This window comes from Syngnathus floridae, chromosome 12, assembly GCF_059516105.1.
Source record: "Syngnathus floridae isolate MCC-2025c chromosome 12, RoL_Sflo_1.0, whole genome shotgun sequence".
In the NCBI taxonomy this organism is placed as follows: domain Eukaryota; kingdom Metazoa; phylum Chordata; class Actinopteri; order Syngnathiformes; family Syngnathidae; genus Syngnathus; species Syngnathus floridae.
Window position 1 is genome coordinate 7,206,034 of NC_142424.1, and position 12,429 is coordinate 7,218,462.

At 38.9% G+C, this 12,429-nt stretch overlaps 1 protein-coding gene across 2 annotated transcripts in view; it reads left to right on the forward strand.

Annotated features, from left to right (window-relative positions):
* Window positions 1-12,429, forward strand: part of astn2 (astrotactin 2) — a 153,798-nt gene that overhangs the window by 66,988 nt on the left and 74,381 nt on the right. For both annotated transcript variants that reach the window (XM_088391186.1, XM_088391187.1), the window contains exons 5-9: window positions 2,864-2,965; window positions 4,311-4,457; window positions 7,500-7,667; window positions 10,677-10,761; window positions 11,343-11,417. In XM_088391186.1, coding sequence (XP_088247312.1) covers window positions 2,864-2,965; window positions 4,311-4,457; window positions 7,500-7,667; window positions 10,677-10,761; window positions 11,343-11,417 — 577 coding nt within the window. The remainder of the gene's footprint in view (window positions 1-2,863; window positions 2,966-4,310; window positions 4,458-7,499; window positions 7,668-10,676; window positions 10,762-11,342; window positions 11,418-12,429) is intronic.

Consider the following 12,429-nt stretch of genomic DNA (forward strand, 5'->3'; position numbering starts at 1 on the left):
ATGGCCATTATCTGTTCTAATGGAAAGGAATTATTTGCAGAAGTCAGGTTATTCTCCATTCCAGGAAGTGTCACCGATTATTGTTATGATAGTAAGAATGAAAGGCTTTATCAGATGACATGAATATTAACGAGAGTGTAGGTTGAGCTAGCAAACGGGTTCTTGTTAAAGTGGCTTGTGAAACAAGCTGAACAAACAAATAACTTGAGGACCACTTCCCAAATGATTTTTTTTTTGTCTGAGAGCATTTTCCGTGAAACAAAGATTGCCTACTCCAATCCAGCCTCTGGCGCAAAAACCTGCTCCACATGACACTTAAATGCCCGCACCACTTCCTGCTGAAGATGTATTTGCCACTCTTGCTGATGAGGAGTTTTCTGATGCTCCTAGCGGTTCAACCAGATTATGAGACATTTCAAAACTTTTTCTCAACAACCCTTAAATGATCCTATGAGAGACGTTGCACTTTCAAAACAGCTTGCTTTAGAAAGAAGCGCTGGGTTGCCATCACTGGAAGTGCAACATTAATTTGCCACCAGTATTCAGAGTAAATGAACCACTGTGCTTCTGTCATGATACCTGAAATTTATTTGCAAAATTGAGAGTAGCACAAAACAAGTAAATGACACCTCTTTCTGGACTTGAAGCTGTTTTCCTCCGCATTGGCAATATAAAGCCATCTCTTTCCGTAACATAGTTTGTGCATTGAAAGAAATCCTTTGAAAGTATTGAAAGCCTCCTCTGTGCCACTTAGTATAGAAAATACTAATTGAGCATGTCTGCAGACCTTAAGGTCATTGGTTTCATAATGGGAATGCAAAGAGGACTCCACTAATGCTGCTGCTTTTCCTGTCTTTCGATTTCTGCAGACAAACACAAATGTCAAAGGTTGTCGCTATAGTTGGGCTTAAGGATGTGTTGTCAAAGTTTCACTGCTTCATATAAAATTCGGCTTCAAGGAGTTTGGTAAACTGCCGGTAAAGCGCAATTCTAATCAAGTTACATTTCTTTGCACTCAAAATAAGTGACGTAAAACTGAATTAATGCATCTTTGGTGGCCCACAAATAGTTTTGAACAATTCAGATTTGGAGAAAGTGCTGAACTGCACTTGCGTGGAGTGCTTGGAAGGATTTTGAGTGGTCGTGACTTTACCAATAAAAATCATTAAACCTCATGTGTTTAAGTGGTTTTTTTTGGTTTCAAAGCATTACTAAATTACACAAGTAATATGAAGCTATGAAAAAAGAATTTATAGGATATTTTTTTTAAAAAACACTCTGAACTAAAGTTTGGCGCTGTTAAGTATTACTAAATACATAAACACATTTTAAAGTGCAAATACTTTGAAAAGCTGATGTGCAAGAGAAAAACAAGGGGGATTCAAAATCAGCACAAAACATCTAGAAATTTACTTGTATTGCTAAATAAAAAGAGTGTACATGTCTTTTTACCATAATAATTATAAATGATATTTTTTTTACATTATACTTTCACTTATTTCTTTATTCATCATAATGGCTCCAACTTATTGCCAAAATCAGGAATTTAAGGGCTGCAGAATTGTATTATAAATCGTGTGAAACAATTTCTAATCTTTTTTTAGCTATTAAAATCCTTGCACACAGTACTTTTCAAGCCTTAGTTATTGGCAGTTGTTTTTCTGTGGAACTCTTAAAATATCATAAACCTGGGATTGTATACACCATCAACTAAAGTAATGTATCCACCATCCGGGCTTATAGTTTCTTTATCCTGGCAGATAACAGAGCTTGGTCGATGAAACGTATTAAGCACTAAATAAAACCACTTACACACCTAAAGAGTGAGCAATAAATGGAATGGAATATTTTACTATTTTATAATAGTAAAACAGAAACAGCGCAGGGAGTTGTGATTGTGTTGTTAATAAACTTGAAATTGATTGAGCTGCTAATACGCTGGGGAAATTGCTTCCCTTTGCTAAGTCACGATGGCTCTTTCTCGGGGGGTTATTTTCTCCCATGTGTACTTTCATCATTAATTTTATTTGTGACTCGAGAAAGGTTCATTTGTTGAGTGTAGTCACAATGCATTAAATACATTCACATTCGATCAAATTTATTTTTTGGAGTAATTTGATCAAGGTGGTGTGTTTAGGCGGCATAAATACAGGTGAAAGGCACAAAAGTTGAAGAAATTGGAAAAATGTTGACGTGCTAACTTTATCTGCCTGAGCAACCTTGCTCCACTTTTAACCAGTTTATTAGATATTGACATTTGTCTGTTTTTTATTTTTGTATCCCTGGCAATCCATTCAGACTTCAAACTACATGGGACTGAATAAATTGCCACCAATTCCACCAATAATGAAATCCATGATGCTGCCATCGCTTCAAGACATAGTGACGTCATAATTATATTGCTCAAATTAAAGTACACTTGGGGCGGAATGGTGTAGGAGCGATTAGCACGTGTACCTCACAGTTGAAAGGTTTGGGCTTTAAATCTCGCCTCAGGCGCTCCTGCATATTGAATTTGATTGTATTTTCTTACCTTTCAAAAACTCGCATGTTAGGTTAATTGAAGACTAATTTGTCCAATGGTGTGAATGTGAAGGTGTGTATATGCTGAACTCAAAAGCAAACAGTTCTTTCTGTTGCATCAATATTTTCTGACATTATTTAAAGATACTTGAAACAATGTGTACAAAAATAGCAGTGGATGAACCACATGCTGCTTCATCAAGTCTCAAATACAAAGTAGATGATCTGTTTTGGTAAAATAAGCAACGTTATAAACTACAGCACTGCAATCCTAACTAGCCGCGATTGATTTTCATTGGATTTCCTTCCCCCTACCTCATCTCCACCTTATCTTCTCTAGCAACCGCAGGCATGTTTGGTCCTCAAGGAGAATCAGGGTCAGAGCCCGAGGACGACAACAAGTTTTACACCGAGCAGCACAGAGGACGACGACGCAGCAAAGGTGAGAAGCAAGACATCTCATGGTCGCCATAAAATGCGCAAGCCAAAGGACTTTAAAGATAAACACACGTCAAGCTCTTAAGCCTGAACACACATTCGCTGTCGGTGCGCCCGTGTACAAACACTGAAGTGTGTTGGGTTTGCGGCCATAAAGCAAATGTTTGCTAGCGTGAGCGCACATGCTTTTGTCTACTCAGTGGGCTTTTATAGTAATTGAGAGACCCCATTCGTGAGCCCGATGACACCACCCACACCCCCAAAGGGATTAGCTGGCCTAGCACTTTCCCAGCAGATTGAACACTTTGTGCCCCTTCCCAGACTTGTCATTGCGAAAGACACATGATTCAATAAGGGTAATTCATTGTCCTCACTCTGGCTCCCTTGATTTTGACCTTCAGAAGTATTGCAACCTTTTCAAATGTCTGTCATGCTTTAGAAAAAGTGTAGATGTATTTGGTATAATTTAAAAGCCACACATCCCATTAAAATTATTTTTTTGGGCATACTGACTAACACCCAAGGTTGGAGGTTAGGTGGATACTTTTATTCCCCACTTTAGGAAATGGGACCCATGATAGAGCCAAAGGGCAACTAAAATAACAAATTCACAAGGTTGTCATAAGACAATAAATCACCTTGAGCAACAATGTGAACTGCATGATTTTTTTTTCTTTTGTGCCAAGTTATCAACTTCAATATGCAGCATGTTAGAAGACAAATTGGATGTTGATTTGCATCAGGTTTCGATCTTATGTGGTCTGTTATTGTAACCTGGATGCCATCAGAATGCTAATTCATTGACATCTCCACATAAGCATCCATGTGTTGGGGATGAGAACCAAACCCCTCTGCAAATGGCTAAAAAAAATATTAGTAATTGACACACAATTTTTAGATTTGCCTATACTAATAGTTCAAACTGTAAGTATAACAAACTTAGACTTAAATATGATTTTAAACCCCTCTTGCAACTCAACCGGTAAATATTAATGGCTTACAGTTTCTGACCCTGTAACCACTATCAACCCAGGCTAAACTTAGCTCCTCCCTGACTTAAGTACTTTTGTCTTAGATGTTTGACTTCAACATACTTCCTTGGACATCGATACCTATTTAGACAGTTTCTTTTGTAAAAAAAAAAACGCAAACTGATATTTGAGTGAATAGGTTTCGATGGATTCCACAGAAAAACTGCAAATAGGTGAATTTGTAAATAGGAAACCAGCTGTTTTTTTTTTATTTTGTTACTGGTGCTTTGGTGTTCTACTCATCAGTCGAAGCCTTGGATGGATGCAAAATGAGCGGTACCAAACTATTCAACCTTTTTTCCCTGTGCTTCCATCCAGGCCACCCACACAGTCCTCTAAACAAGGTCACCCTGACGTTGATTACCATCAGCACCTGCGTCGTGGCCATTGTCTACGCCACGCAGGATTCCTGCCCACTCACTGTCAAGGTCACGCTCCATGTGCCTGAGCACTTTGTCGCAGATGGTAAGCACAACATATGCATTAGACTCAGTGGACAAGAAAATTAGGAATAAAAACACCCGGTGGATGCACACGCCATGCAGTGATTCCTCACCACTATGTTGCAACACATTGGTTGTGAGAGCTCATCAGTTATACTTCAGTAAATTTTAAACTTTTCCTTAATTGGCCAGATTTTTTCGAAAAATGTTTTTATTCACTACAAATAATGTAGCTTTCTTCCTCTAGCTGTGCTGGCAACATTTAGTGACAGGCACAACGATTAAAAGCGCTTTCACAGAAGGTATGATTAAACCTGTACCTTGACCTGTTGCCAATTATTCAAGAGAATAAAAAAAGCTTTGTGCTCAACTAACCAGTCGGCACAATTTCTGAGTAAACCGAAGCATCGTTTTTATTTCAATACATATACTGCCCCCAATATATATATATATATATAATGTGTCATGGGGTCTGCTCTAGGATGTACAGTACATGTGTGAAGAGCTCTGTTACATATAGTTGTCCAAGTAGTTTGTTATAAAGCAGCTGCCTTCCATTAACCGGAACTACCTTGTGGTTTCTGTATAAAAATTCTTCAATCCTTTCAAAAGCTTTCAGTGTCATGCCACAAAAACAAGAGAAAAATAGTTTGTGGCCAAATCCAGCTGTGTATGCAATACATATAAATTACAAGCAGCAATATACAAAGCACTATGATTACAGCAAAGGGCATTAGACTTTGAAATTCAGGATTGGTGTTAAACTATGGAATAAATAAAAACATTTAATTTAAAAGCATTTTTTGTGGACTTATTCAAACAACAGTTAGAATGAGATATAAAACAAAAGAGCAAATGTTCACAAACCAAGCAGCAGTGTCAAGTAAATGGACAGGCTGACACTAACAACCACCCCGGCAAAAAAAATCCACATGGAGGTTCAAGTAGAACGTTTGTGCGTTTGAACGTGGGGGGGCAGACCGCAGCTCCACGGCTACCAAAGATGTGAGCCACTCTCTGGAAATTCTTTATAGTGGGGAAATAATGAGTGATGGAAGGTAGCTCGGAGACAAGTGATAAGGATGTGTATCGGTACAAACACCAAACCTCAACAGGAGTGACTAATGGACCGTGACGGCATAGCGGGCAGGAGAATGGCAACAACAAAAGAACAAAAAAGCCACTGTGTCAAGTGTAAAAGCAAGAAAGAAAGAGTACAAAGAGAAAGTAGTCTTTTTGCCAAACACCATTTTATATTAAATATATTCTTCATCATTACCTCTGCCAGGGTATTTTTATTATCATAGATGTACCACATTATAATGATCTTTTGATTATAGTTTAATTTGGTTGTAGTCCAGATTGAAGTATACATTAATATGGAAAAATACCATTGAGCATGTTTGAATACCCTGCAAGGAACTTACAAAAATGTGTGCTTAGAGTTTTCACCTTTCATTCTGACTGTGAGACAGAAGTAGATTTCGTGCTGTTGCTTTAGATAGCAACTAAGTCTGCATGGGAACAATTGCATCTATGAACAGAAACTTTTTCTGTGTTGTTAAAAGGGAGGCTTTTTCTTTGTTTTTTTTAGAGAACAATAAACATCTTGTCGTTTTGACAGCAGATGAGACACTGGCTGGTTTGCTCATTTGCCTTATAGACAGTGGCCTTTTCAGGCTTTGTCTGTCTAGACTAGGATCATTTTTTTTCTGCCTGGAAAAAGTATATGGCCACTATGTAAAATTGATGTGATGCAGCACTCAATTAATTCACAAAAAATGTCAATTCTGTTGACTGAACATTTACCTTTTCAGATCAACAGCCAATATTTAGTATTTTTTCCTGCAACATCATCCATTGGCAATTGCACAATTTCCCAACAGTACCTTGTCCCTGCCAAACATTTAGTTGTTTTGGAGGCGTTGCACATTTGCTGAATAATATCAGATAAAACATTGATGCAAAACCTTGTCACTTTTGCCGCGCATATACATTGAACTGAAATTAAGTTTCTACAATATGATACAATTATTGATGTTTTTAAAAACAAATGTCTTTTTTTTTCTTTTTCCCATTGTCGTCATTATTGAACAATCTTGTCTTACATATTTTTTTTAACCAAAAAGTGACCTGTCATAAAAAGGATGGACAAACCCAAAAATCTTCCCAATATCTTCAAACCTGCCTAAGAGAATTGTCTATTGTTGCAAAGCTCCAGAATTGTATTAATTTTTGCTAGAAGCAGAGTGGCCGCAATATGAAATTTTAGGAGTTGAAAGGGCATCTTCAAATCACAAATTCATAAATATGGTGCTTTATCTATCTCCAATCTCAAGTGTCATGATAGTTGTATAAAAGTGCATTTCCTCGATGGCGTTTACATGGCAGATTATTCCCTTCATATCAGTGTTTACATTTCACAGAGAGTGTGGAGGAATAATTGCTACAAGCAAAGGTGAAGGCAACACGGCAGGCCTGTTGATATTGTCGAAATACGTTTGGCTGATAAAAACACAAGCCAGCAACTGTTTTAGAGTCAAGTGACTGTTTTAGTGCCTCCATCTGTATTCATCTTTCCAAGACTTGAACGAGAATGTTAATGCGATAGCTACCTTTGTGTCCCACTGTGGCAACGGAATAGGTTTTAAATTGACCTTTACACAACAACGTGCACTCCTTCCGAATGCCTCAACCAGCCTGCCAACCCAGACCGCCCTCGACCGACAGCAATATGTCGCCGTAAAAGAATCTTTATGTTCGGCACGATCCCCCTCAGCGCCCTCATTGAAAGTAAAAGTCGTTGGCATCAATTAAGGATAATCTTGTTCAGTGATCAGAGTTTAATGATTGGCCCGGGAGCAATAAGAAAGAAAGGTAACTCAGTGCCAATGAGCACGGTCTCTCTGGTGCCATTATCAAGGAGGTCCCATAAATACACGCATTATAGGGCTCTCATTTAAATACGGTCTGGTCGTTGGGGAGTTTCAATGCACCGTGAAAATAAAGGGATAGAATGAGTTAAGCAACTCATTGTTTAACTTTTTATTGCTTTCTTACACAGGAAGTAGTTTTGTTATGGCTATGGGCAGCTTCCTGGATGTTTCCAATTGGCTCAACCCAGCCAAGCTCATCCTGTACTATCAGACCAATTCGTCCACGCAGTGGGTCCGAGACTACTGTGGCCAGAGGACTACTGACCCCTGTGAGCAGATTTGTGACCAGGACACAGGTTAGTAAATGCAAATATGCTAATTGATTTGCAAGAACATTGCATTTGTATCAAGTCATTCAAAACATACAATACATTCATTATTATTTGTACTCATTTTGGGAAATTATGGCAAGTAAAATTTTAGTTTAAAACTATCCGTCCCTTAATAAGATCTTTTTTAATATGCTTCAAGACTCCACACTTTAATTCATCTTTAATTCATCTCTGATTACTTGCCTTGGTGGGTGCTGCTGTTTTGGTCAACAACAGAGTTAGCAGTAAAGTTCAAGTGGGCTCCTAGGTTAACTTGATAGCATTCGACAAGCATTATAGTTTCTTTCACGGCATCTTGGGAAAACAAATTGCCTTAAAAACCTCAACATGGCTCAGAAATGAAAAATTAAGCTCCATTGTTTATTGAATAAAAGAGTGTATCATTTAGAGTACAAAGAAAAAGGCTCCATAGTTTCAGGGGGGGAAAAGCGCAACACTGTTGGGTATGAAAAAAACGTTCCTGATCACACACTTTTTGCAAGTCAAACATTTTTGAGCATATTTGCACTGACATTAAAAGGACTTTAAGCAAAGCTTCGAGTGCAGAATGTCATGTCGTCGCTTGAGTGGCGTAACTCCCACTGGTGTTCCATGCCCACTACATCAAGCCTAAGCTCATTAGAATGGATTACATCTGTAATGTATGTGAATTAATGTCACCGTGGTCAAGGGCACGTTGAAGGCTGATGCATAATGGATTAGGGCAACAGATCACAACCATCCTTACGCATCAAGATGCCAACGATGGAGTTTGTGGATTATGCTGCGTTAAGGATCGCTTACACCACGCCCATTCTCCTCTTGTGTATGTTCCAAGAGCAGTAATCACTCTAATTCAATTTAGGAGTCGTTTACTCTATCAGAGCTTGCTGCATTCGGAGATTCTCCTTGTACTATTAATGCTTCTTGTCTCGCCCGGTCTCCTTGTCTCTCCCAATTTACTTCCCCTTTCATCTGTCCTTTTTCAGCGGCAAGATTATTTGATGAGTGATTGCCCTCAAGCGCGATGCGTCTCCTTGGGGGGAAACGACCTAATCTGTCCGCTAGTGAAAATTAAAGGTGCTCTCCACAAGAGCGTTCTATTTCCATCGGTGTCCTCTGCCAGCACAGCAATGTAACATTCTACACAATCAAAGCCAAACAATGATAAACGCGCACCCTGCCGCTTCTCGAGACAACACGGACGAGGTTAACTCTAGATTTCAGCCGAACGACTGGTGCAAAATGGTCAATGGTAGATAAACTAAGGCGTGATGAAATCTAGTTCCAAGGGAACTGCAGTATATCTATATTTCATCAGTTATACTTGTTTAAAGGGGATTGTGAAATATGTGGTGTAAATGACCCCCGTGAGGAAAAGTGGTTCAGATGATGGATAGCATTAAAGAAAATAGTAAAACTTGCTTTGTTTTGTTTACTTGAGACTTGACGATAACAAGATTTATTTGCGACTTGCATTGTGATCACTACTCACTACGCAGTTCTGTTGTGTTGTTACATACTGATACTGTATAATAGCTTAATGTCAAACAATCAGTACGTGCAGCCATCATTTGTAACACATAATTATGCAATCACCCCAGAGCAGGCGCCAGCAATTAAATACGGAACTCTATGTGCTTTACACCGACGATGTCGCCTTAATAATGTGATGACTCCAGTTATCATTTTACCACGATGAGCTGTCCCCATTATTAGCCAATTCATTCTACCGCACAGTTAAACGCCCTACTAAGGAAGAATATATTGCGGCATCGATCATCATAAGTATCCTCGTAAAAAGACCCGTTGAACCGCCTTGCTTCCTTTGTTTTCCTAATTAGAAATGATGCTTCCAACTTCACTTGCTCTCAATGGAACCAGAGAGAATTGTCTTCTCAAAACACACTTGAAGGCATATTGGAGACCTGACTTGAAAATTGAAAATGCTGGTAGAAAAAAAAGGCAGGACGACACTTTAAAATGTTATTGAAAACATACCTCTTTGTCATTTTATTGTCATCCAGATAAAGCCAAATAAAAAAAAAAACATTCAACAAGTACTACAATAAATTTATAAGCGCAGTCAAAGAAATAATGCACCAAGAATTAATACGGCTTTTAAAAAGTCTATTCTTCAGGTCGTGACTACACAGTCCATCCACAGATCATCTTAATAAGACTGATGCTTTGCAACCAACAGCTATTATTCATCAGATGAAATGGTGTCTTGGGTGTAACTATTGTCCTGCCTTCTCCAAACTTTATTGCGGCTTATGTTGCTTTCCAGCAAGGCACCATTTACCAGACAAAGGGCAATCGGAATATTTGTTGCCGCTCTTTAACTCCATCCTATATGGCCGCCACGTCTCCCTTTGAGTGAGCCGAGAGCCTATAAACTCAGCCAGTAAATTATTAAACAGCAGGTGATAAAATGTGAATGGTGTTGCCTGCGTGGCCATTATGCATTTTTCCACTGTTGTGACTCTAAAAGCAGGCTGAGCTTGTGCAGCAATCACCATTTTTATCAAGCACAGCCAAGGGTTTTGCGAAATCTGACCTAAGACTCCACAAATGCCATCGTATATCCCATGCAGCATTTTTTATTTACAGGTAGAATGAAGTAAAACTATCAAAATAAGTAATATTTTGTCCGGTTTTAATTCAGTCAATTATGCATTCTACATAAAGAGCAAATAATTTAATGACGACAAAATGAATTTGTCGTCAACAGTTCATCTTTTTTCATATGCTAAACCATGGACCTTTTTTTCATATCTAAAGATACTAATACACAAATGTTCATAGTTTGAAATAATTTTAAAAAATGCTGTTTTTCAATTCATTATGCTAGTAGCAAATATTTCTCCATAGTGAATGTTTCTGTTACAGAAAACTGAATCTTTGAAATTAGGTTCTACTGTTCTAAATGGTAATTTATTCAACTGCTGACAATAAACAAATATCCGCCGCCTCTATTTCTTTCCGTTTCAGGAGAATGCAGCTGTCATGACGGCTATTCGCCGGATCTTGTCCATAAACACCTCTGTGTTCGCAGTGACTGGGGTCAGAATGAAGGGTAAGCACTGCCTGCATATGGAAATGCACCTCATTAGCTTATATAACATGTTCTTCTCTTAGTCTCAAGAAAAGCAACCAAAACAGTATGGATGGCCATAAAACTGATTTATTCTTTTTTAAATTAGAATTGTGATTGTAGATTGAGAAGTTGAAGTTAGCGTTTTAACGGTCTGGGAATTGAACCTATAAAAAGTACATTAACACATATCTTGGAAAACGTTAAAGTTCTTGAAACAAACTTGAATGTGACCTTGGAAAGCATGCACAAACCCAACGGAGCAGTCAAAATAATTCAAATGAGCCACGCAGCCAACTGCGACAATGTTTAATGTTTCACATTGCCGTTCACCTCTGGCTGTCACTCGCTGGATCCCATCCAGCCTTGGATCGAGTTCCCATTTACCATTTTGTAGGAAGACCGGTGACAGACGGTAATCTTAGCCACGCGCAAACACAGCTTTCGATACGTCTGGTTTATTTACATACCATAAAGCGTGTCCCATCTGCTACAGTAAATTCTGCACTCGTGTTGTACGTGTGCGGTTGTGTGATGACATCACTCCTCCTTCTTCTCCAAAGGCCTTGGCCGTATGCGAACCTTGAGAAAGGCTACGATCTGGTTACGGGCGAACAAGCCCCGGAAAGAATTTTCAGGTGAGTTGTGGGCCGTCTGATGACCTCCACTGACCAAATTGTGAGTAAGTTGTTTTTCGGTATGAATTTGTGAGTGTGATGGAGCATAAAGATGCCTGCAGAGCAACAGACACAGCTGGCTGGACACGATAATGCAACTCTTGTCAGGTTCTACTCCTACCCCCACCATGGCCCTTTTGGTGTGGAAAAATAAAAAACAGCCGAAGGGCAATCCCAGGAAGGGTCCATTGAAATGTTGCATTCACGATGGTGAAATTGACAGCAATCAGCAATTTGTAGTCATACTTGTGTTCGTTCAGCAGTGATGTAGCCCAACATTTTACTTAAGTGTGTGAATGGGCTGTTTTTTATCACTAACATACACCGTTGCAAAGTTGTACTTAAAATAAAACTGATTTTGGATGTGATTGGTTAATTCCGAATCCTTAGTTAAAAGAGTGTGTTGAAATGTTATATAAGGTGTAGCTTTATTTTTGTTGATAGCTATTCAAAAACAGCAGCTTGCAAATAATCTTTCATATGGAGACTTGTTGAGAAGCATTCCTGAAGAAGCGACGCACAATGTCGTCCATTTCTCCCTGTTTCTACAAGTTTAGTTTTAAACTCCACTTTCACTTTGCATACTTTGTAACAGACAGGTAACATTTCTTAAGATTCTAAACACAAAAGTGGATGGAAGAATCAGAAAGAACTGGGCGTGGTTGGTACAACTCGTGATTGATTAAGGCATTGATGAAAATGTGTAGACATTTGCTTTTGTCCTTTTGGTGCATGTAGGGTAAAGATGAGGGTGGAGACGACCGCCTTGGTCTTCAGTTCCATGGCGGTTGAAAAGAAGAATTTAATCTCAGCAGGGATTTGGCTTTACAGATAGGAAGCGCTGGAAGAAGCCAGCAGTGCCTTCCCTCGGATGAGCTATAAGGGTGGAAAAATAGCAGCGTGGAAAATTTACCACATAATATTTAAAAGTCTGTTACAGCTCGATAGTTTTCCCGATGCTCGTGAGTTGCTT